At 36.4% G+C, this 25041-nt stretch overlaps 5 protein-coding genes and 1 long non-coding RNA gene across 6 annotated transcripts; 2 read left to right on the forward strand and 4 right to left on the reverse strand.

The window, feature by feature from the left end:
- The first annotated feature begins 1486 nt into the window (after positions 1 to 1486).
- LOC143560768 (acetyl-CoA acetyltransferase 1-like) lies at positions 1487 to 6530 on the forward strand. Its single transcript, XM_077048990.1, has 12 exons — positions 1487 to 1579; positions 1688 to 1786; positions 2497 to 2670; positions 2755 to 3077; positions 3149 to 3205; positions 3290 to 3375; positions 3455 to 3554; positions 3630 to 3740; positions 3807 to 3848; positions 3927 to 4013; positions 4071 to 4156; positions 6351 to 6530. The coding sequence occupies exons 1-12, from the start codon at positions 1543 to 1545 to the stop codon at positions 6379 to 6381; spliced, it is 1233 nt and encodes a 410-aa protein (XP_076905105.1). The 5' UTR covers positions 1487 to 1542; the 3' UTR covers positions 6382 to 6530.
- Positions 6531 to 7741: 1211 nt separating this feature from the next.
- On the forward strand, positions 7742 to 9516 carry LOC143560769 (WEB family protein At5g55860-like). Its single transcript, XM_077048991.1, has 2 exons — positions 7742 to 7930; positions 8022 to 9516. The coding sequence occupies exons 1-2, from the start codon at positions 7742 to 7744 to the stop codon at positions 9507 to 9509; spliced, it is 1677 nt and encodes a 558-aa protein (XP_076905106.1). The 3' UTR covers positions 9510 to 9516.
- A 262-nt stretch (positions 9517 to 9778) lies between these two features.
- On the reverse strand, positions 9779 to 13470 carry LOC143560771 (uncharacterized). The gene is made up of 11 exons (XM_077048993.1): positions 13288 to 13470; positions 12170 to 12251; positions 11969 to 12072; positions 11273 to 11494; positions 11070 to 11193; positions 10904 to 10984; positions 10715 to 10813; positions 10469 to 10624; positions 10342 to 10383; positions 10142 to 10264; positions 9779 to 10020 (listed from the first exon to the last, which is right to left on the reverse strand). Exons 1-11 carry the CDS (start codon positions 13326 to 13328, stop codon positions 9847 to 9849), a joined length of 1248 nt encoding a protein of 415 aa, XP_076905108.1. The 5' UTR covers positions 13329 to 13470; the 3' UTR covers positions 9779 to 9846.
- A 2567-nt stretch (positions 13471 to 16037) lies between these two features.
- LOC143560754 (uncharacterized) lies at positions 16038 to 17072 on the reverse strand. The gene is made up of 3 exons (XR_013140182.1): positions 16857 to 17072; positions 16165 to 16251; positions 16038 to 16086 (listed from the first exon to the last, which is right to left on the reverse strand). It is a non-coding gene; the product is annotated as an uncharacterized LOC143560754 (long non-coding RNA).
- Positions 17073 to 18454: 1382 nt separating this feature from the next.
- On the reverse strand, positions 18455 to 19474 carry LOC143560770 (histone H2AX-like). Its single transcript, XM_077048992.1, has 2 exons — positions 19205 to 19474; positions 18455 to 18708 (listed from the first exon to the last, which is right to left on the reverse strand). The coding sequence occupies exons 1-2, from the start codon at positions 19409 to 19411 to the stop codon at positions 18487 to 18489; spliced, it is 429 nt and encodes a 142-aa protein (XP_076905107.1). The 5' UTR covers positions 19412 to 19474; the 3' UTR covers positions 18455 to 18486.
- A 3588-nt stretch (positions 19475 to 23062) lies between these two features.
- Positions 23063 to 24963, reverse strand: LOC143560765 (uncharacterized). Its single transcript, XM_077048989.1, has one exon. It carries the CDS (start codon positions 24961 to 24963, stop codon positions 23251 to 23253), a length of 1713 nt encoding a protein of 570 aa, XP_076905104.1. The 3' UTR covers positions 23063 to 23250.
- Between the last annotated feature and the right edge of the window lie 78 nt (positions 24964 to 25041).

Below are 25041 nucleotides of genomic sequence, written 5' to 3' on the forward strand. Positions count from 1 at the left end.
TTATTAACTTTCATACAAAAAAAAAAAGATAAAAATTCAAAAAATAAATAAATATTAAAAACAAATAATATAAAACAACCCCGTAATACGGGGGATAAAAACTAGTTATACTAATAAAAGAAAATAATGAGAATAATGTGGCAATCTCACATTCATTATGACATTATTTTTCTTCTCATTCATCATACCTATCCATGGGTCATTGGTCAAAACAATTTTAACAAATGAGTTATAATTTTCATTATAATTATTTAATTTTTCATCTTATTCATCATAGTTGTCTATAGGTAATGAGTCAAAACAATTTGGCAAAAATCGTGTATAAAGGTTTTTTTTTTCAAATTTGTAAAGTTCTGATTATAGATTTCTTATTGTACATACTATATATTTTACTTACATTTTACCTTTAATTTTGTTCATTTCTTTCAAAGGACCTTATTTATTTTTGTTATTTGACAAATCTTATGTAATACACGAGTTTAAAAACTAGTTATTTATAATAGAATTAGTTTTGATATTAGGCATATATGGTATCATATAACCAAGCACAACCTAAAAATTAGCCACTTTTAGTAGAAAGTAGAAAACCAGAGATATGAGTGTGTAGATAGTTGAACCTGCCCCTTGCATTCAACATATTTGACTCTTCCCACTTCACCAAGCAATGTTTTATGTTTGGTTCTTGTGTTATATGCATGTGTAATATGTCTTTTTTTTTTTTTTTTGAAAAATATGTATAAACTGGGACTTTGAGATTTTGGATTTTGCATAGTGGCCTACCTTACACATGGTATGGGTCGGCCCTACTACTCATACATATAATTATTTTTCATTATACAAGTAATATTGATAATAAAGCTTGTAAATTTCTGTTTTTCTTAGGGTCGGTTTTCAAACTTCACGAAAGTCGATAATAATAATTATTATTATTATTATTATTAATTAAAATGCAAGTATGAATTATTACCGTTCATTGATACCTAACGGACTACCAAAAAAATTTTTATTTTAATTTTGGTAATAAAAAATAGTCAATTTAGGGGGGAGGGGTGGTGCAAAGCTCATCACACACCACCTCCTATGGTGGTGTGTCACATTACTAACCTTAAATTCATCACATGTGATGGGTTTTTACTAGAGGTGGTGGTGTGGTGTGGTGTGGTGTTATTAATCCATCACATGCTCCCTCCAACGGTTCCCTCCCATTATCAGCGGATACCTCTCCTCGATAAACACTCATCACTTGCGTGATGGTTATCACGCAACTACACCCCATCACGCGTGACAATTGACCGGCGACGGTGTTCACTTAACCATCACGTGTGATGGGGAGCTCATCATGTAGTGTCCCGCCCCCTCTTATAAGTTGATAATTTGGTGAGTTTCCAAGTAAATTAAATAAATAATAATGATAAAAAAGACAACACCCATTGGTGCTGACACGTCCTTCCCATCCCTCCCAAATAATAATAATAATAATAATCAATTTGAGTTTGAGTTTTGGACTCAGTTAACTGAAGTTAATCGCTGCTGCTGGTGATCATGCCTCCTCCTCACTCCGATCAAATTAACCCTCGAGGTACAATATTCTTTAATTATTATTTATAAGTCTTTGTTCAGTTCAACTACACCCATAATATAATTAATTAATTTGAATGTGTTATTGTTTTTGTACATGTACATGTAGATGTTTGTATCGTGGGTGTTGCTCGTACGCCCATGGGTGACTTCCTCGGTTCTCTTTCTTCTTTATCTGCAACACAACTCGGATCCATTGCTATTCAAGGTTACTTACTTACTTACTCAGCTACCTAACTGTCTTTATATATATATATATATATATATATATATATATATATATATATATATATATATATATATATTTATAAAGAACCCGTAACTTATTACAACCGATCCAGTTTTTTTATTAATCGAAAACGATATTGCAATGAATATAAACATGGGTTTATAATTATAGGGTTTGAATCAAATACAAATGACATTAACGTGCAAACTGTGAGAATCAAGTAGTATAATTATATATACAACATAATGTAATTATATAGTGTAGTGTAATTGCAGCATAGTGTAATTACACTATGATGTAATTACATAATTACACTATGTTGTATATATAATTACACTACTTGATGCTCACAGTTAGCACGCTAATTCAATTTCTACGTTAACTTTCCCCTATAATTATATCGAGTTTACAATCCCCCACTTGTGGCATAGTGGTAGGAGACTCGGCTCGTATACAGCCCTAGGAACACCCAAGCCACTCTGACGTCAGCGTGGGCCCAGTTAAGAGTTAAGACAACATAATTTGGCCAGAGTGGGGGCAACGGAGCTCTCCAAATTGGAGAGTGTGGTGGCCTAACACACATGAAAGTCGCCGTTCTAAAAAAAAATTATATCGAGTTTACTTGTCTACGAATACGGTATTGCTTATAATTTAACTTTTTGTTGAACTCTTCTGTTTCTTGATATTAGCTGCCCTGCAAAGAGCTAACGTTGATCCGAAACTAGTGCAAGAAGTTTTCTTTGGAAACGTCCTGAGTGCAAATTTAGGCCAAGCTCCTGCAAGACAGGCTGCATTAGGTGCCGGCATACCCAATACCGTCATCTGCACAACTATTAACAAAGTATGCTCGTCTGGGATGAAAGGTTGTTACCATCTTCATTAATTATTAATCGTATGATATCCGCATTACGCAATAATATTAATAATATTGTTTTGTTTTGTTTCAGCGACGATGATTGCAGCGCAAAGCATTCAAACTGGCGCGAATGATATTGTGGTGGCTGGTGGCATGGAAAGCATGTCGAATGCGCCTAAATATGTAACAGGGTCGAGACGGGGGTCTCGTCTAGGACATGAGACCATCATAGATGGGATGGTGAAAGATGGGCTGTGGGATGTTTACAATGACTTTGGAATGGGAGTGTGTGGTGAGTTATGCGCTAACACCTACAACATAACAAGACAAGATCAAGATAATTATGCTGTTAGGAGTTTCGAGCGTGGAATTTCTGCGCAAAAGAACAGTGCCTTCAAATGGGAAATAGTTCCGGTAAAATTCAAATATTCGAATACGCTCAACAATATGCGTTGATGTCTAATTACAATCATGGATGGTGTTAGGTGGAAGTTTCTGGGAAGGCCGCTAAACTTGTTGATAAAGATGAAGGATTGACAAAGGTAAACCATACCTATGAAATTCAAATTTTAATAACCATATGATTTTTAGAATATAAATAATAATATTTGTATGTATTTTTGTAGTTTGATGCTACAAAATTGAGGAATCTAAGACCAAGTTTCAAGGCAGATGGTGGCTCTGTGACTGCAGGCAATGCTTCAAGTATAAGGTATGTAACTATGGTATCTTAGTCAAAAGATATATGTTGCGAGAAGCCGAGAACATAACGAACTTTAACCGATGGACAGTGACGGGGCGGCTGCGCTAGTGTTAGTGAGCGGAGAAAAGGCGTTAAAACTTGGATTAAAAGTGATTGCTAAAATAAGAGGTTTTGCTGATGCTGCTCAGGTAACTTGCATTGTATTATTATTTTGTGACATACATACATACCGACCGACTGACTGACGATTGGGTGAATAATAGGCCCCGGAATTATTTACCACGGCCCCATCCCTTGCAATACTGAAGGCTATTTCAAATGCTGGCTTGACGGCTTCTCAAGTTGATTACTATGAAATAAATGAAGCGTTTTCAGTAAGTATTTATGAACCCATTATTTTCGTTTCTTCAGTGCGTTGGTAAACTGAACTGGCTTTGCAGGTTGTCGCCTTAGCAAACCAGAAGCTGCTAGGAATCGATGAAGTTAGTAGTCTTCAACAACTTTCTTTCTTTTGAATTATAAAGTTATATCATTGTCATGAAGTTATGACTTTTTTACAGAAACGACTTAATGCTCATGGTGGAGCGGTATCATTGGGACACCCACTAGGTTGCAGTGGAGCGCGGATTTTGGTCACCTTGCTAGGGGTATGTTTGTGGTATATTATCCGACATTCATTGAGTTTGTCTTACACTCGTTTGCAGGTGTTGAGGCAAAATAATGTAAGTGTCGGGGTTGCTGGGATTTGCAACGGTGGTGGAGGAGCCTCTGCATTAATTCTGGAGCTTATGTAAGTTTATTTTTTTGTCTCATTTACATTACTCAAGTTTCACATATGTACTAATCATTTGTTTTTTTTACCGTTTAGGCAGGTTGTTATGTTGACGTGACATATTTTTCTTTCAAGTATTTTATAATGATGATGTGGACTGATGATGTCAATCAATCATGCCCAGTGAAATCCCACCGACAGCAAAGCTATAAGTAGGGTCTGGGGAGGGTGGGATGTAGGCACACCGTACCTCTATCCAAAGGAATAAAGAGGTGGCTTCCAGAGAGACCCTCGGCTCTAAGTACATGTGTGTGAAGCAAAATAAAGGAAATCAAAGTTTAACAGTTATATAAAAACTACTACTAATTATAATAATATTAATAATAAGTTCGCAGTTTAACAGCTATATAAAAGCTAATAATAATTATAATAATAATAATAATAATAATATATGTAAGGGAAATACCATTATGGTATGTGACCTAAATAAGTAAAGTCTAAGCCCTAAGGTATTCAATTCTCTCTAAAGATCCTTAACTTTAATTCTACTTCTCCACAAATTCCTATCCTCAACCATGTCCTCGGAGAGGTTTAGGTCTATCAAATCATGCCTAATCCTCTCATCCCAAGTCAATTTCGGTCGTCCTCTACCCCTCCTCCCCTCTATAGTAATGTTTTCTACGGATCTAACAGGATTTGTCGTCTGTCTTCTCTTTACATGTCCAAACCATCTCAGTCTCCACTCTCTTATCTTGTCTGCTATGTTCGCCACCCCTAATCTCTCGCGAAACACAACGTTTCTTATTCGGTCTAGCCTTGTGTGCCCACACATCCAACGTAGCATTCTCATTTCTGCTACCTCCATCTTCCGCACTTGTGCCTTCTTGATGGCCCAACAATCTGTTCCATATAGCATTGCAGGTCTAACTGCCACCCTATAGAATTTTCCCTTTAGTTTAGTCGGGAAACTCTTGTCGCACAATATACCTGTGGCTGCTTTCCATCTACACCATCCTACCTGAACTCGGTGTGTCACATCACTGTCTAATTCCCCATCGCTCTGTACAAATGATCCTAAATACTTGAACTTCGTTACCTACGGGACCACCTGCCCTTCAATTGTGATCTGTGCGTCTTCATTGTCGTTTATCCCACCAAAATCACAGTGGAGGTACTCCGTCTTAGATCGGCTAATCTTTAAACCTTTTGTCTCTAAGGCTGTTCGCCACTCCTCAAGCCTCATGTTTAGATCTTGTTTTTTCTCAGCAAGTAACACAATATCGTCTGCGAACATCAAGCACCACGGGAGAGTCCCCTGAATCGACTTTGACAACTCATCCAAGACTACTGCAAAAAGAAACGGGCTCAACGCTGACCCCTGGTGAAGACCTACCTCTACAGGAAAGAAATCACTATCCCCACTGGCGCACGGACACTTGTTTCACTCCTGGTATACATATCCATAATTATCTCTATGTATTTCCTTGGCACTCTTCTACCCTCCAAGCACTCCCAGAGCACCTGTCGTGGCACATTGTCGTAGGCCTTTTCTAGGTCAATAAACACCATATGTAGATCACGCTTCTTCTCCCTATACTTTTGGTAAGCTCTCCCATCCTCCTAAGTGCATCCTTCACCTCCTCTCGTGTGATCCGTCGGCAGTAGCAGTTATTCGATTGTTGTCGTTGAAAGTTTGTGTTGTCATGTTCTTCTTGGTAAGCTCTCCCATTGTTAAAAAGATTGTGGAAGTAGGTTTGCCATCTTAGCTTGATGTCCTGCTCCTTGACCAGTACATGCCCATCTGTATCCTTTAATTAATAAAAACCATGTCACTAATTTTAAATTTCCTATCATCAGTCCACGTCACCATTAAAATAATTTATTAAAAGAAAATTATGTCGCTTCAGCATAAAAACCTACCCAAATGGTAAAAAAAACATATGATTTAGTTCATATGTAAAACTTGAGTAATCAAAATGAGAAAAAAAAAGTTTCTGAGTAACCTAATTGTAACCTAATTGTGACTAAAATATAATTGATACAATGATGAAAGTTTGTTACTATTCTGTCAAGTTTTCCCATAATTTAATGTCAATGCTAAAATTTATTGCTTAAGGGCTAAAAAGTTAGTATTATGTATATATCATCTTATGTGATGATGACTGTTTATTAGTTTGGTTGGAATTTTGATCAAGAATTTGGCTTATTGCAGGCCAACTGCAGGGACCCTATCCAAGTTATGATTGTGTGGCTTAGCTGCTAGTTAGTTATAAGTTGGAAAATGTTGTAATAAACCGCTACATTTACATTTCATGTTTATCGTTTACATGAACTTGTTATTTACTGTCACCTGCTGATTATGCAGGAAATATAAGAATAAGAATAATATGAACTGAAACTTGTGCACCAGCAGTAAAAAAAATGTTCTCTGATAAAACTATACCATGGTTTCGGTCACAGGCTTTTTAAAGCCGTCTCATTGTACACTCCCGGTAATAAAAAAGTTATGAAACAAAATGTTCGTGTCGGCCACCACCGCCACATCCCCTCTCCTGAAACCTATCCTTGCATCGAAAGAAGTAGACGAAGATCGATCAAATAAATAAATTCATCATGATACCAACATTGTGATAAAATCCATACTATCAACGTGCACACACGGATGGAAGATTTGAGGTTTTGTAATAAGTATCCATCGTGTCGGGTCAACCCATCTTTTCCCACATAACCAGTCAACGGCTAAAATGGAGAATTCCAGCTAGGGATGGCAATGAGTCGGGTTTAGGTATTCCCAAACCCATACCCGGTTATGAAAGTCCATCCCAAACTCGTCGGGTTTTAATCGGGTAATAACCCGTCGGGTTTCCCACTGGGTTTCGGGTTTCCAATCGGGTTTTGTCAAAAAGACTTGTTAGGTATACTCGAGCAAAAACCCATCGGGTTTCTATCGGATTTTGACAAAATATAACTAATCGATCACAACTAATGATTACCATGAAAATAAAATGTCTCTAATAATTGTTATAAACAAGTTTCAACAGATACTATATTTAAAATATTTAGAGTATACTATATATAAACATAAAAAAAGCTATGTCGGGTATATCGGGTATATAATCGGGTAAATGGGTTAATGTTATCGGGTAATCGGGTATATTACAAATCCCAAACCTGTCCCAAACCCACGAAAATTTTTAAAATTAATCCCAAACCCTAATGGGTCGGGTATTACCCGTCCCAATTATGTCGGGTTTCGGGTTTCCCCATCGGGTACGGGTTTCATTGTCATCCCTAATTCCAGCACTTATTTTGATTAAATAGGCCTAGGGTCGTATCTTTTTCGTCGTCCGTCTTGAGTTATTTCCATGCCTAGATTTTATAAAACCGAAAATAAGAAAAAATTTCTATACATAGTAAGCATTCCAATATTCATCTTTTTAGGATGTCCCACAAAATGAGGCTGACCATCCTTATGTTTTTGGTTCCAATTTCCCATCATTTGGCAAAATGCAGAGAAGAGAATTGAAACACAGGATCTTCTTTTCTCTTCTCTGTTCGTCTTATATACGTTCGTATTGATTTCATCGCTTTCTGTTTGTGTTAATGTTTCCTTTTCAAGCAAGAAACCGCCAAAATGCAGCTGCTGCGTCCCCTCGAGGGAATGAGCAAGCCGTCGGGGAAATTGATACAAAACCACCTTTTGAATCGGTTAAGGCTGCTGTTAATATGTTTGTTGAAGCGTCACCCAAAGCCGACAAACCTGTCCTCAAGAAAACCAGAACTATCGAGGAGGTACGTAAATATTTTAAATCTTTAATAATGCGACATGCATTCATGCATATTAATCGTATAACTAAATCGTAAAAAATTTATCTTTTCGAAGAGCGTATTGGGGAGAGAAACACAACTGCATTGGATCCTCAAGGAGATTGATAAGTTCAAAGAACATGTCAAAACCGCAGAAGCTACGAAAGCCCAAGCACTTGGAGAACTGGAAAAGGCCAATAAAACATTGAATGAGCTAACCAACAGGCTACAGGACGTCAGCAAATCGAAACATGCATCGATAGAGGAGACGGAGGCTTCTAAGGCTCGACTTGAACAACTGGAAAACCAGCCAGCTTGGCAAGCAGCCGTTGACAGCGAAAGAGACCAGTACAAAGAAGCTGCCAAGGAACTTATTGCAGCCAAGAAACAACTTAACAAACTCAAACACGATTTCGAGATGGCCTTGGTTGCAAAGCAGACTTCGTTTCAGCGGGCTGCAGAAGCCCAACATGCTGCCAAAGTCAACCGCAAGAAAATAAGCCAGCTCTCCAAGGACGTCGAAGCCATGAGTCAAACCCTTGAACGCGTCAAGATTGCGTCTGCGAAAGCTGAAGAAGATCACGACAGGCGTATGGAAGAAAAGGAAGCCCTTATAGAGTCCAAGAAGGAAGATCTTGACTCGAAAAGAACCGAGTGTCTAAACAAGAAAGTCGACCCTGCATCAGGAAATCTTGAAAAAAGACTGGAGGAAACAAGTGAAGCGGTTAACGTGCTGCGGGACCAATTGGAAGAGGTGCGTGCTGCAGATATGGAGATGTTAGCGACTGCAAACTCGGAGGTCGATGAGGCTAAAAGGCGACTAGAACAAGTGAAGGAGGAAGAGAAAACTATTAGAGATATGGTGGAGTCCTTAAAACAGGAACTGGAGGATGTAAGGCGGGATATTACCGTGTGTAAAGAAGACGAGTTAAAATGCCAAGAGTTGCGAGTGGAATTAGACCAAATCAAGCTGCAAGTCCAAGAGGCCATAACAAAGGAAACAATAGCAGCGACTCATGTAAACGAGTTAGAATCCAAGTTACACGAGCTGTGGTCCGAGGCTGAAAAGGCGACACAGCAAGAACAGGAAATGAAGAAACAGGTGGAAATATTTTGGAGGGAAGCGCAGCGGTCAGAGCTGGCGATCCAAGATACCGAGGCCAAGCTAGAGACCGCACGAAAACAGGTTGAAGAAGCAAAAGCAGCAAAGGAGCTTGCAGACGATCAAATCCGTAAACAGTCGTCCTCGAAAAAGGAAGAAACTGATTCGGGGATGGTAGATGACGATTCAAATACCATCACGTTGACGACGCAGGATTTTGAAGCGTTGAGTAGAAAAACCGAAGAAGCAACAACCGCAGCTGATACAAAAGTGGCAACCATTACGGCTCAGCTCGAAACAATCAAAGAAGAAGAGAAAGGGGTCCTTGAGAAGCTGGAGAAAGGCCTGCAAGAAAACAAGGAAATACAACAAGAGACCGACAACGCTCAAAGCACGGCCGATGCAGCAAGGCAGAGTGTAGAAAAAGAACTCAACAAATGGAGACAAGAAGCCAAACCATAATATAATGCCCACCTTTAAATGTATACATATATTTTGTTTTATTGATTCTAACTCTCTTTTTTCATCTTACTAGTTGAAGAAAAGAAAATTTCAAAACATGTATTATAGATGGTTGGAATTTTTAGTATAGATTTCATCCCAACTTAAATGATGCAACGATCGAACAACCGCACGTTGCTTAATTCTCATCTGTGAATGAATTGAAATATTTCAGTTAAAATCCAAATGAACAACATTCATTTTTTCACTTCTAGTCAGTACATAAAAAAATGGCATGTTAGTTGTTACCAGATGTTACAGAATCTTAAATCCTAGAAGCTAAGTATTTTACAGCTATTCAGGATGAATGGTTTCTCCTATGCTTGACACGTTTCAGAATGCAGAGGCGCAGGCGCTGACTAAGGGCCTCTAGTTTTGGGACTTTCTTTTTATCCTTTACTACAGCAGCTGCCGCTGCTACTGCTTCTGCTTGTCCGCTTCGAAGAGGTGTTGCAAGCACCTTCAATGTCACCTAAAAGTCAACATACCACAATCCGTTAGTTTAACAGTTTTTCAGTACATTAACTGGCACACTTTAACTTATGCAATGTGTGTGTGTGTGTGTATACACACAGAGAGAGAGAGCGAGAGACCGTGTCATTGTCATTAGACGTGCTGTAGTCTGGAAAAGGTTCGCCAACACTGCCCAACGATGAGCATCTTCCCCAACTCTCTCTGTTTGAGCTCGTATAAGAACAACACTCCTCAAATGGGGGCTTGCAAACATTGGTAAAGAAAAGTCAACTTCCAAACAGAAAACGCATGGTTTGAAGAACAACAATATTATCTATACCTGGAATTGTGATGGTTTACTCATGCTTGCAGCAGCAGTCAACTGCACCAATCAAAACAGAATATTGAAAACAACTTTAAAAAAAAATAATTTGAAAGCGAAAACATTATGGTAAGACAGAAATTACCTCTTCAACCTGAAGATCTCCCAGGTCAAAATATCTGCTTGGTGATACTTGAGGAGGGTGAAGAACATTGTGAAAGAATATGGATACCGAGTCATAAAAAAACTGTGGCCGTGTTGAGTTGTGATCGCCATCGAACTTTATCGTGTTTTTATCTCCCTGCAGTATACATTGTTATTTCCAAACTTAATATTAATGACAATAATAATAATAATAATAATAAGTGTAACAAAGTATGAGGTTTTATACCGCATAAGAAAGAGAGATAAGGTCTGAGTGGTGGGGTTGTATAAACTTGTCACCCTTGGCATGTCCAAATAAAGCAGGAATAAACGTTTTCGGTGCAACCTGCAGCAGCAATTTATAGTGCTAGCTTATGTGTGTATGTTACGGATATAACTTGATTGCTAATGTATATACTCTTAGATACAGACAGACCTTCAATGCATTAATATCCATTATATCAAATTTTGCCTTCTTTTGAATCACTCGACGCATGTACTGCAGAGCCACCTTCACCTGATTAAATAGAAATAATTACAACATTTTTAGCTTGGTCTAGTGTACATAAAAAGTTAAAAACAATCAACAGTCTTTAAATTACCGTAAACTTGGGTAGCCTTATTTTATACACGTCAACCAGTTCCATCATTAGATTAAACAAGTTAGAGAAAGCACTATCCAACACCATTCCAGCTATAGAAGGGTCTTCAGCACCATAGAGTAAGCTGCAAAGCATTATTCAAAAATACTATTAACAAGCTGCATTGAGGGTGTTAAAATATAAGACATAAAAAAAATAGCAACCTAGTAACTGCACCCATAGAGCGTCCCCACAGACCGATACGAGATATTTGTTGATTTGTTCTCAAATACGAGACAACAACCTTGAGGTCGTCTTTCTCATGCCAACCAAGGCTGACGTAATTGCCATCCGATAACCCTGAACCCGAGAAATCAAGAGTGAAGACAGTAATGTTTGATGGTAGAAGAATAACAGCAGCCTCATTTGCATCTGCCCGACAGCCACTATATACACACATAGATGATGACATAAGTAAGTTTCTCATACATATTTTGTTGATGCTTAGTCAGAAAGGATAATAGAGTTAAATTAAAAATCGTTTTTAACAAAATTTATTATCAAGCTTAAACTGTGAAACCAAACCGGAACCAGGCCGTTAGTAACAGTTCAGTTTCAATTTTCAATGGTTCAGTTTCGGTTTTGGACAAACAAAAGTTGGTACTAACAGTTGGGCTCATAAGTTTAACTTAAAACTCATCAAAACCGGCATCAAAATCAAAAAAATAATATGGTTAAAGATGAGGGGGCAAACTTGTAAGTTGGGTGATTGTGTTTAAATGACAAGTTTACCCCTCGTTACACATGTACTTTATGCATTAGCATTTGTAAAACTCTTGAAATCCAAGTGTCTTAATTTACCCTTGTCTCATGTATTAGATATAGTACAGATAAATGTGATTAATTAAAAATAAAGGTACCTGTTTCCATGGCAGTATACGACACAAGGGAGACACGTGTCATCCGGGAAGGGTGAAGGCAAATAATGGCTGCACCGCAAGGTATGCCCTCTACTATTCGTCAGCTGCAAGCAAACCACAAACAATGTCATTAAGAAATCTTTACAAATGAAAACAAGTATACACAACTAGTTGTTTGTCCGTCCGTCCGTCCATACTTGCCTCGAGGTCTTGTCTTCTGAAACTCCTTCCTCCAAGAGTGAAGTTCTTTTCCCATAAATACTGTTCCGGGTTATACTCGGCTCTGTGTAATCAATCATTCACAAAACTTTAATGTGAATTCAATTAAATTTGTAACTAGTAAGTGAATTGTGAGGTTGGATATAAGCTATGCAGTCAATCTCGGTGGTATCTCGGTTATCGGTCATCATGTGCAATATCGGTCAGAATATCGGTACCGATAATATCAGCGATATTGACCGATATATCATCCATATTCCCGATATCAGTGTTTTTAAGTCTTAATTTGCAACTTTTAGTGTTCAATGTTGGTGTTTTGAGTCTTAATCAGTTCCTGCTTGCTACAATTGTTAGTGTGTTTGGCAGTTGCAAATAGGGGTGAGCAATAACCGAACCGAACACCGATGGAACCGACCCACACCGAACTCTTCATTTTTTTCATATTTTCCACCCTTTTTTCCTCTATTACATGTATTATACGTATTAATAGTTTAGTACTATCATTTTCATGTATTTATCTCCATTCCATGTACTAATATCTCAATTTCATATATTTATACCTTCGTTTCATGTAGTTATACCTTCATTTCATGTATTTAAGCACTCATTTCATCTATTTTTAAGCAAAATTTTAGCTCATGTTTGATATTGGTTATGAACCCAAATTAACTGAACCGAACCGATAACCCATCAGTTCGGTTCGGTTAATGCTAATAACCGAACTGAACCTAACCGAACCGAACCGAACCGCACACACCCCTAGTTGGAAAAGGATAATTTGTTAATAGTAGCAGGAGAGTATGTATACTGAATTGTTAGTGTTAAAGGGCCTATATATATATATATATAAATTCTGCATAATATTAAAATAACCGATATCTATCTGATATTTTTCCGCATTAACTAATTAGGATATAAGTAGTAAGTCATTTATTTATAATAAAGCAAAGTAAGTAATTGAGTGGTGAATAAAGTGATAAACCTAAATGTGATGATGAGTGGTAATTAATATTGAAAATTAGGGCAGATCTGCAATGGCAATTAACCTACACAATATATAGTTTATAATTATAATATAATATATACATATACAAACATACCTGGGTGGTCGAATGACAAAATTGATGAACTGCTCAATCATATTGATATTGAACAAGAACCCTAACCGGAACTCATCAGTTTGACTGCTCTCAAAAATAATAATAATAATAATCAATTCCTCAATGGTCCAGTGAGTGAGTACAGCAAGTAAGTATGACTTTCATCCAGCTCACTTATTATCCCTAAATAATATTAAATTATTCAATACACTCATACATACATACTTCCTCCATTTATTATATATCCAACTGTCTCCATTGAGTTTGTTTTTGTTAGTGGGTACAGGTGCACAAATCGATTTCGGCTCGGGTTGAAACCGGTTTTTTATTAGTTTATAATCAGTTTTAGTTCGGGTTTTGACCGGTTTTTGTTTGGTTAACCAGTTTGGAATCGGTTTTGGTGGAGAAAATTACAAACCGGTTTCGAACCTACGGTTTCAGTCGGTTCAGTTCGGTTAACCGGTCTATTTGTCCGCCTCTAGTGAGGGGTAAAAAGCGGACCAGGTCAAAATGATTCGGATAAAAATACATTAGGTTAAATCATGGAAATTTAAATTGGTTTACTTTGACTTAGGGGCGTATACATGTAACCGTACCCGTCTACTCGATATGGGACACCCAGGTTTACATCTAACCTATTTTTGCATCATCATCATTTCCATCCAACCTTTTTTAAATAAAACAAACAATATTCATTCCTTATTTTATTTTTTATGTTTTAGTAATATATATTTGTGGGTGAATATGAGTGGAAAAAGATAAAATAATAATAATAATAAAGAATAATTATTTGTTTAGTTAAAAATAGGTAAAAACAGGAAATGAAATGTATGAGCTTTTTATAAAAAGTGTGAAACAAATCTAAAAAATATGATTTTTAGATAAAGTGTATGGTTAGGGATATAGGGTTGTAAATGTTCTTCCTATCAAATTTGAAAAGAATAACCATTATACAGTACTCAATTTTATAAGTGCTTTTTAGTTCCGTATTAACATTAGCAAGGCCTCCTTCAACATAGCCATAACATAAATCCAAGATGATTTTTTTTCTCAAAACAAACATAATGGTTCAAAGTTCAAACAAAATAAATAATTATTAGAAAGAACAAAAACCCAAGACAATAAACATATAATGAAAGACTACACTGTGAATTTAGTAAGCTTATAACCACAACAATGCACAACATATCCAGATGACTATAAGGCTATGTGTAGTGGAGAGGATATAAAATGGGACGATTTGCGTCATGTGACGCCCAGTCAGCAAATGGTGAGTTTTTTTGTTTTAAGGGTGTAATGGTGTTGTGACCCATATATATACATGTATATCACACACACACACATAATAATAATAATAATAATAAACACAAACTCACAAACGGTCCCCCCACCCCACCCGCACACAAATCGTCTCAATATCGCCTAAGGGTGGTGTTCCACAAATTCTGCCGCCCCAAAAATCTCCAAATCGTCGCCCACTAATCCACTATGGATTGCCTAAAAGAGCATCGCCAATAAAGACATGTCAAAAACGGGTGACATGGCACTATAAAAAAGCATCACCAACAAAAACATGTCAAAAACAGGTGACATGGCACATGTACAATCTTTTTCTCTCTGCTAAAAACTCCTAATTGAAGATTTTCTAAATGTTGTGTGAATGCAGTGTTGTTCGAACGAACTAGTGAGTTTGATCAGAGCCCACACCATCTCAGGCTCAAGGCTCAAGGTTTAACGGCCGGACTTAACGAGGTTAATGAATTCGGGTTTAATTGCAAGTGAAATGAAATCACAGGGACGAAAATCGCATATTTGAAACTATTGGACTAAAACTGCATATTTGAACAAACCATAGAGACGAAAGCCGCCGTTCACTCTATTTTTTTAGAAAATTTAAATTTTTAAAATTCCATGATAAACAAAGTACATACTGTGTTGACGTCAGCAAGGCCTCCTTCAGCATAACCATAAAGAAGATATTCGGTTGCAACTCCTGCTAATGCTATACATGAAAACTTGTTCAACATCTGAAAAAATGCATTTCTTCATTTCCATAAGATGGCTAATTTTCAGTTTTGTGCTAGCAATGTAATTAAATATGATTAAAAATGAGGAATACCGTTGCTGTTACTCTTCCTTCGCTTATCTGCACATATAAAAGTTTCAAAAAATATTAGTAAATATTTATTTATATTACATGGTTGACGAGTAACTTAAGGTACTGATCTGGAAAGTGTTAAATCACACAATAAACCTCTGCCTCCAAAAATGTCACATTTAACGGATTTTTTTTTGTTTTTCACGTTAAAAATTGACAAGGGCTTTTAAGGATACTTCATAGAATACTAACCAAGTTTTGAAATTGTTCCAATCAGGTCACTCATAGAATGTTTTGTTCCAATCAGGTCACTACAGTTTCCTTATTGTTCTAATCCTATATATTTTACCTGGATTGGATAGCAAGTTATGTAGATTTTTTTTTTATTTTTAAATAGTTTAACATTGTAAAATATTTTTTAGAAATTTACAAAATTATCAAAAATTGAGTAAAAAAATTGCGAAATAATGCAAAAAAAAATCGCAATTTTTCAGAATTTTTTTTTGTTGCAGTTTTCCAGATTTTTTGTTTGCAATTTTTCGCAATTTAAAATTTATTTTCTCAAATTTTTCAATTTAAAAAAGAATATTTTGAACAAAACATTTTATCAGTGACCTGATTAAACAATTTCAAAACTTAGTTACTATTTTACTTGGAAGTATTCCAAGTAAATACGCAATCAAAAAATGTCCAGCTTCATGCTACAACAAAGAAACCATACAACTTAATATATATAACACATAATGTTAGCTACAATTTTTTGATAGATGATAACTTACTTGAATAACTCTGTTATGATATTTTTGACTAATGTTATGACCGATTGTATCAAGTACCAGGCTGCTAAATCCTCCAGCAAAAGCCACCTACAACATATCAGTTCCCACGTTATCTGCAAACAATTTTTAGTATATTTTTTTTAATAGTAAAAGCCTCGCATCGATCACCACATCGACTTGTGGGATCAAAACGTATCAATATCGCTTTTTAAAACTAAGATTTTAAGAAAACAGATTACATGTAACTGAAAAGAAGCATATGTGATGTCGGCAAGAAATGAAAGAGACCAACCAACGACCAGTCGACCACTAGGCCTGTAAACAAAACCGAACAAATACGAATCGTGTTCGTTTGTTTAACTTTAACCGGAACAACCGATTGAACACGAACAATTAAGCGTCCGTGTTCGTTAAAAAATGATCGTAAACGGTTCGCTAACGTAAACGAACGAACAAAATTGAACGTAGATGAACAACAATATGTTGAGCCTAAAAATTTAATAAAACAAGACTCAAATGTAATGGAGCTAAAAAATTTGAAGAATATATTAACGAACAAACATAAACAAATTTATATGAACAAACATAAACATGTGACAACATGTGAAACGTTCGTTCGTTCAAGTTCGTTCGTTTATTAAAAAAAACAAACATAAACATGTGACAACAGAAAGAAGTTTCAGGATACATACGGAGTCCAATGTCCATATGAAGAAGATCCCCAACGAGATATATAAGAGTTCTTCCGGGCCAAAATCAAAGGCGTTCCAAGCAGAAACGAATCCTAAGAACGCGGCAATGAGGAGGTTTCTTTCTATGGTACCAAGGGTGTTATCCTTTGGTGCTAGAAGAGATGCAGTCTCTATGCCGTTCAGTTTTAGTTCATTTAAGCTGTATAACTTTTGGGGTACCTGTATTCAATTAATCTTTTTTACTTCATATGGTTATAATCATCTGCAACATATATAATAAGCACAACGAACCACTATGTAACTTTTCACAACTGCTAACTCACACACCCTCTAAAGTCTAAACTAGGGGTGTAAACAGGCCAAGCTCGAGCTCAAATTCGGCTGGATGACTTACAAGAGCTATATCTTGGCTCATTTTGAGTTTTTTTTTTAGAAAAATTGGATTTTAATAATCCAAACTGTGACCTACTTACCAATAATAATAATTCACAGTTTGGTCGTTGGCAGTCCTAACTTTCACTTTTGTTACTAAGAGCAATCTGAAAATCATAATAATCATACACTTATTATAATCGATTTATATATGATTTCCACTCGATTTTCGCTTGTATGTTTCCCCATTCAGATCATAATCATCATTGTGAGCGAAATCAAGTCAAAATCAAAATCAAATGTAAATCCATGACGATTAACTACCACGATTGGCGTTGCCAATGAACGTGAAATTTAGGACTTTCAGAAGTCAAGTTGATAGTATTACATCAAAAAACCATTAAAAATTAAAATATTTAAATATTTTTTAATTAAGTTTTGAATCCATGTTTTAAGTAAAGATAAGGTAGAATTTGTTTTTCTAGCTAACACAGGGTGGAGGCGACGAGTTTTGAGCCAAGACGATGGTTTTGAGCTAACCTGACGGGGAGGCAACAAGTTATGAGCTAATATGGAGAGAAGGCGGTGAGTTAAGAAACACGTCATCTCGATTTTCTAACGTAGAGCCGAAGACGAGTCAGTAAAGGGACAACATAGGAATTTGAATTTTGTAGACATATTTAGAATTTCTATCTAAAAAAAAGGGCATTTTGTAGAGACATACACTTAGAATTAAATAAAGTTTGCGCTCCAAGTACATAAAAATAATTCTAAAACTCTTGGTTCCTGTTATGTTACTGGCAGTGTTGATAGTTTTTTGGAAAGAAGCTATTACTAATCAAGCACTTTTATTGAAAGAAGCTAACCCTAAACAAAGATAAATAGTTCTAAACACAATGTCTATCGAAGAATCAGATGCGGTGAGTAAACCAACCAATGTTATATACAGAATGCCATTTATTAGCTTTTGTTCACGCTAATATGCAAGCGTTTCCACATCTCATCACACTTGTATTCATTTCGTGTGGTTTTTCATTCGTTTACATTCAAGCATTTGCAGCTTGGAATTGCCCTTTGATATATAACATTTCAAATTAAAAATACTAATAATAATAAAACACCAAAATTCAGGGACAAATGATTCATTAAGATAAATTCCATTGATATCATAACTACCATAAGTTCTAATCGGAAACTACCATAACCAGCAAAAACAAACCAACTCGAAACCATGTACTAAACATGACATAGATTCAATTTAAAACTCTTGAGAAGCAGAGCCGATCTCTCCCTTTTCCTTGCCAGACTTCTTAGGAAGCAAAGTCGAATGAATATTCGGAAGCACACCACCATTCGCAATAGTCACAGATCCCAGCAACTTGCTCAACTCTTCATCGTTCCTTACAGCCAACTGTATATGCCTCGGTCCAATTCTGCTCTTCTTGTTATCACGAGCCGCATTCCCAGCCAATTCCAACACCTAATCATAACAACACAAAACCCCTAATTTCAAGAATTTAAAAAAATCTCCAAAATTTCAAATTCAACTGACAAGAACACAAATATCAGAACCCAAAATCAAAACCATACTTTCAGAATCTGTAACAAATCCCTAATTTCAAATTAAATGAAATTAAACATCCAAATTTATGAATACAAAATTAAAAAAAAAACCCTAATTTCAAAACCAAAAACCCTAATTTCAGAATCAAAAAACCCTAAATTCAAAATTGAAAACCCCTAATTTTAAAATTTCAAAAAAAAACCCTAATTTTAAAATTTATAGAAAAAAAATACCCTAATTTCAGAATCAAAAAACAAACCCTAATTTCAAAATCAGAAATAACAACCAAAATTGCAGAATAAAAAATGCAAAAAAAAAACCCCAATTTCAGAATCCATTAACCAAAACCCTAAATTCAAAATCTGTAAAAAAAACCCCTAATTCCAAAACCAACAAATCAAACTAAACAAACCTCAGCAGCCAAATACTCAAGCACAGCAGAAAGGTACACTGGAGCACCAGCACCAACACGTTGAGCATACCTTCCGGCTTTCAAAAACCTCGCAATTCTCCCAACCGGAAACTGAAGTCCGGCCTTTGAAGATCTCGAAACAGACTTCGTAGCCTTCGGTTTGCCTCTGCCTCCTTTCTTCGCTTCTGAATCAGCCTTTGGCGCCATTGAGAGAAGCTAATAATAAACCCTAATAATATTGTTATTAATAATACCCAATTCAAAGAAATGTGAGTTTGATGATGTTGATGCAGTTATTGGGTGTTTGTATTTATAGCCGGTAGTGTTTGGTTTTGATTGGTGTGGGTGGATTCACTGGGATTGCCAGCGTGGCAGTGGGATTATTTTGGTGTGTTTTAGCGCGGGAGAGTTTAAAAGTTTTGAACGAAACTTTCGAACGCGTATGGTTTTGTATAAATTATTATAAACTGCAAGTGTATATTATACGCTTTTATTATTCATTCCTAAATTATGAATTTAATTGTCGTTAGCAGGGTGAACAAAAAAAAAACGAATCAAAACATTAACCGACCGTTAATTTTATGTATTTTGAAAAACCTGAATTTTCGGTTTTAGTTTTTTATTAACATTTAATATAAACCAAACTACATCTGAATTTTCGGTTTTAGTTCGGTTTTCCATCTTTTAAAAACTCAAAAAAACTGAACTAGACCGATTAATAGTGATGAAGATTATGAATATGATGAAAATTATGACTAAAGTTTGAAGAAGAACATAATGATGAATGAAGATTGAGACTAGACCGTTGATAATTTTATTAACAACTTTGTATTTGTATGGTACCATGTGTTTTTATAAGTTTAAAATCATCATTTTCATTTTTAAATGTTTTTTTTTCAATGTCTAAACATAATGGAAAAAACCCCGACTATAGCCAAACGGTTTGTATATTCGAAAACCAATGACTTCAGTTTCGCCTAATAACTGGACTGAACCGGCTCAGCCCTAATCATTAAAAACACACAAGTGTAACAAAAGTTTATAAAGTGTAAGTTAACTCATTTAAACTAAACTAAAACTTGTGAAATTTGTGTTTCCTTCATTTTATTCTTTGTGTCGTGTTAAAAAGGTGCGCCTTTACGTTAGACGCGATCATGGGTGGGTTTTCAAGGGGGTTAAGGGGTCCGTTGACCCTTCGACCGGTCGAGTTTTCATTAGTATAGTTCTTACTAGAATCGACTTTTTAGAGTTTGGCCCTCAAAAATGAACATTCTAGTAATTTTCCCATCATTGTCACGTTGATAGTCACGTGTTTTCCGCGCTCGCGCCCCTCTCGCGCCCCTCTCGCGCCTCGGTGGTGTGGTGCTCGCGCCTGGGGGCGCGAGCGGAGGGGCTCTCGCGCCCCCGCTGAAGCCCCACACCCTTCAGCCTTACAATTGTGGAATAGTAAGGTCACATCAACAGTACTCAAAGCTACGTTTTATATGATTTCAAATGTAAGATCATAGAGGTGAATAAAGTGTGAGCTAATATTCGTTAATAAATTATATGCTAATATTTACAATGACTCTCCTGTATAAAATTTATGGTTCCGTTACTCAACACGATAAGAAGATTAACAATTTAGTTGTTTGGAAAGGATTGGGACTTGGGGTATTATATAAACCATTTAGTTGTTTCTTTGTTTTATATATGTAATTTTTATGTCGTTTTTCTTCTTAATAAGAAAGAGTCGAACAAAGTTGTTCAACGATCGGTGTGTTTTGGTTCTTGATATTTGCTTGCCAATTTAACATATCTATAATATATATAAACGAAGACATAAAAATCCTACGTGTCGCGATGTGGTCGCTCCCCCTTTTTTTGGAGTCACCAGATTTGCTTGATTTTTAAATGGAGACTTCTCATGCATTTGACCCGAATTCATGGGTAGGGGTCTTACCAAACCCAGATATTCCTTAAACGGGTTATAACATCTCATTAAATTAAAAATTATTCTCAACAAATTATTGATGTAAAAATCCTATAAAATAGGATATAATAAAAATTAATATCATATTTATTTTAAAAAAGATATATATTATTTAAATTGAAAAACCAATTTGATAATAAAAAAAATAAACGGGTATTGGGTCTCATCAAACCATAAGTATATTATTAACTTTCATAAATATTATTTCTAATTAAAAAACCAATTTTATAGCAAAAAAAATAGACGGGTCTAGGGTCTCATCAAAACCATATATCTTTTAAAACGGGTTATAACATCTCATTTATTTGTGAAACAATTTATCATCAAACCATAAGTATATTATTAACTTTCATACAATAAAAAAATATAAATTCTAAAAATAAATAAATATTAGAACAAGTAATATAAAACAATCCCCGTAATACGGGGGATAAAAACTAGTATGACATATATGTGAATAACCGCCCATCTTGTCATCCAAAATTTACATATAATAGTGTTAAAGTTGATCTCTTAAACTTATATTTTTAAATTTAGTGTCATACATTTTCATTCAAAGCAAACTTAGTTAAGGCTTCACTACCAGGATCTTGATCTCGTAAACATTATGTATTAGCCATATTAACATTTTTTTAATAAAGAAGTTAGATGAAAGACATGTAAGACTATATACTCTATGGTGGAGGGGGCTTCGAAAGCACCGGAGGCATCGAAGCCCCAACCAATAATGTCCCGCTATGGTTTAAAGCTCATTGACGCCCCTATTATATATATACACACACATGTATGTGTGTGAGAGATGGAGCCCATTTGCTCCCATCGTGTGAAGCCCCAACCCTCCGAGCCCCCTCCCAGCGGTGTTTCGCGCCCTCGACGCCCCAAGACAACCCTCAAGGGCGCCCGTATAGGCTCGTCTAAGATGTATACTCTCATTTGTAAATTGTTCTATAACATTGTAAGAATTCAAAGGAGTAAATATGATACTTTTTAACTTTTTTTATACCAACTTTAAACAACTCCTATTGTGAGAAATGACTATTGTGATTTGGATGGATTTCAGTGAATTCATCTCAAGTTAAGTACACTCCTAAATCTTCAGTCAAGAGTTTGTTTTCACTAAAATATCATTTCTGACTCATACACGTGGTAATCAAGAATCAATTGTGAGTTGCTTGATTTCACTATCTATTTAATTGTTTATTGTTGTAGAAATCAATTGCTACGCGGTATTCCCAATCACGAGGACCTTTTGATTTCACTATCGTTGAGCGTTTTTAGTCGCTTTTCGGGTTGTCGTTTCTACTTTCATGATGGAATTGAATTGGATATAGTGGGTTGGTTGTGGAAGACTGGTTCGAGTTGACTCAGCTATAGTTACCTAGTTCGTGTGAGCTTAAGACGTGTCACTAGTGAGCAACCTCTTAGTAAATTTACAGATTTATGATATCGGTAATGGGTTGCGGACGCAAGAGGGTGGCCAGATACGTCGGCACACCAGGTCCCTTATATGCTTCGCCCTTAACCTAACAACAATGAAAAAAAACCAAACCAAAAATAGACAACTGATTATTTGTTTTAATACTATTGATTATCGGTTTTAGTTGCAGACACTTATAAAACCAGCTTAGCAAATCACGAGACTTAATTGTATATTTGTAAATGAGTGGATCCAAATATATATAAAATTTGTTAAAATCTGGTACTCTAGTTGGCGTGTATCAAGCGTGTTTTAACCTAGCCAAACCCTCAACCGGACCATTTTTATACTTAATCGATAACCTACAGAAAAAACTACTCGAACCGATCACATTCTTACATTTTCAATAACCAAAACATTCTAGTAAAACTTAACCAAACCTATCCGAGTATCCATATAACAGAGTAGAGTAAACGAGTATATGTTCAACAATGTTGTAATAATCTGATACTCCATTATATTATTAGCATCTTACTCAAGAAAACAACTTTAAAAGCAAGTAAACTCGAGTTAACATTAGACATTGTAATTAACCCGTTAACCAACAACACATTAAACGAACGTTAACCTGTTAGGATTAGCAAAATCCAGCACCAACTAAAAACCAACACGTGCGGCGTACGCCAAAGAAACAGCAGCCAAAAAAGTTGTTGCAGATGAAACAATTGTCCAAAAACTCTTCCCTTTATCAGCTTTCGCCACACGAACCTTAAGCTGTTCTACTTGCTTCTTCATTTCATCCATAATACTCTCTTTATCCTTAAATGCTTTCCTGATTGCTTCAACTTCTGTCACGTGATACTTGATTTCTTCGCCAAATTCAGTTTCTTTATCAATATCACCGTCTCCCTTTGAGTTACAAATCAACGAAGTTTTCTTCAAGATTTTCAACATTCGCTTCGTGTTTGCTTCAGAAACTCTTAGTTTACTTTTTGCATCATCATGTTCCTTTTGAGTTTTCGCAAGTGATTTCTTGACCGTTTGAATATCATTTTCCAATGCTTGGCGTTTGTTTTCCAAACCTTTCTTTTCTGCAACGAGTTTCTCCGTCTCCTTTTGCATTTTGGATAACTTTTTCTTCATATCCTCAACATCGTTTTCCATCTTCGAAACGGTATCACTCAAACGCTTAACCTTTAGTGTTTCAGCATCAAGACTCGATACTGCACTGTTTCTTTCATTTGTAACTCGATCATACGCTGCCACGTGCCGACTGTTTTCAGACTCCAACTGCTTGATTCTATCAATTCGAACAACACTCTGCTTTTCAAGTTTTTCAACCGCGTTCTCAAGCTCTTCAACCTGCTGTTTGAGCTTAATAACATCAGTTTCCGCTCGATTCCTAGCATCATTAATCTCCGTTTGCTCACTAACCAACCGACTTATGTCAACATTCACTTTCCTTAAATTATTCAACGCCTCACCCAAATCCTTCGCTACCAAACTCTTCTCGTCATTCACCTTCCGAATCTCAACTCCCATTTTCTCTTTCTCTTTCTCCAAAACATCAACCCGAGCACGCACATTCGCCTCGTTATCCAAACTCGCCACGCATTTCTTCTCCAAGTCAGCCACTTTATTAACCAACTCCGCTTTCCCTTCTCGCAGCTCGTTAACCTTCTTCAATAGCAAATCCCTATCTTCCTCAACCGACATCTTCCGTTCACTCATCTTATCCAAATCCATCTTCAAACCGTCAACCAACCCATTCGCTTCAACCAAACGCTTCTCAACCAACTCCTTTTCCTTCAACACCAACCCCACCTTCGCTTCAACCGACTTCTTTTCCGCTTCATTCGCTCTCAACGCGTCCTCGACCCAAACCCGATCACACCTAATCTCATCTCTCTCTTCACAAACCCTAGACAATTCAATCCTCACCTCACCAATCTCACATTCAACCTTACTCAACCTACTCGCCATCAACCCGATCTCCGACTCCTTCGATTCCTTCACCAGCTCAACCGCCTTCTTCTCGTCAACAACCCGACTCAAATCCAATTCCAAATCACTAATCCTCTTCACCATTTCACCAGCTCTCACTTCCAAAACCCTATATTCAACTCCTCTCTCAATCTCCAACCTAACCGTTTGTTCATTCAACTCGTTCAACGCGTTCAACTCGGACACGCACCGAGTCAACTCGGATTCCAGACACGAGTTGGCCTGAGTTAGCGAGTCGACCTGGTGGCGGCGTTCGACGGTTTCTTTCAACAGTAACGAGTTGAGTGATTGGAGATTGTGAAGCTTCTCGGAAGCAGCATCGTCAGTCGTGTTATTGGATTGTGGGTTTGATTTCTTCTTGGCCATGGATTGGATTAGGGTTTATTAGGGTTTCTAGGGTTTGAAATGGATAGAGTGTCTGTGTTTGTGTTTAATAATAATAAT

The sequence above is a fragment of the Bidens hawaiensis genome, unplaced genomic scaffold (assembly GCF_021521415.1).
Source record: "Bidens hawaiensis isolate Kalapana, Puna unplaced genomic scaffold, B.hawaiensis_p1.1 tig00020443_1, whole genome shotgun sequence".
Lineage (NCBI taxonomy): Eukaryota > Viridiplantae > Streptophyta > Magnoliopsida > Asterales > Asteraceae > Bidens > Bidens hawaiensis.

Excerpts from the sequence above, each read along its gene's own strand:
- LOC143560768 (XM_077048990.1), top strand. The coding sequence starts at position 1,543 with ATGCCTCCTCCTCACTCCGATCAAATTAACCCTCGAG. Across the intron at positions 3,206-3,289 it reads AAGATGAAGGATTGACAAAG|TTTGATGCTACAAAATTGAG; the intron begins GTAAACCATACC and ends GTATTTTTGTAG. Across the intron at positions 3,849-3,926 it reads AGCTGCTAGGAATCGATGAA|AAACGACTTAATGCTCATGG; the intron begins GTTAGTAGTCTT and ends ACTTTTTTACAG.
- LOC143560769 (XM_077048991.1), top strand. The coding sequence starts at position 7,742 with ATGTTTCCTTTTCAAGCAAGAAACCGCCAAAATGCAGCTGCTGCGTCC. Across the intron at positions 7,931-8,021 it reads AAACCAGAACTATCGAGGAG|AGCGTATTGGGGAGAGAAAC; the intron begins GTACGTAAATAT and ends ATCTTTTCGAAG.
- LOC143560771 (XM_077048993.1), bottom strand. The coding sequence starts at position 13,328 with ATGATTGAGCAGTTCATCAATTTTGTCATTCGACCACCCAG. Across the intron at positions 10,814-10,903 it reads TGGATATTAATGCATTGAAG|GTTGCACCGAAAACGTTTAT; the intron begins GTCTGTCTGTAT and ends TTGCTGCTGCAG. Across the intron at positions 10,021-10,141 it reads CGTCTAATGACAATGACACG|GTGACATTGAAGGTGCTTGC; the intron begins GTCTCTCGCTCT and ends GTTGACTTTTAG.
- LOC143560770 (XM_077048992.1), bottom strand. The coding sequence starts at position 19,411 with ATGGCGCCAAAGGCTGATTCAGAAGCGAAGAAAGGAGGCAGAGGCAAA. Across the intron at positions 18,709-19,204 it reads TTGAGTATTTGGCTGCTGAG|GTGTTGGAATTGGCTGGGAA; the intron begins GTTTGTTTAGTT and ends TGTTATGATTAG.
- LOC143560765 (XM_077048989.1), bottom strand. The coding sequence starts at position 24,963 with ATGGCCAAGAAGAAATCAAACCCACAATCCAATAACACGACTGACGAT.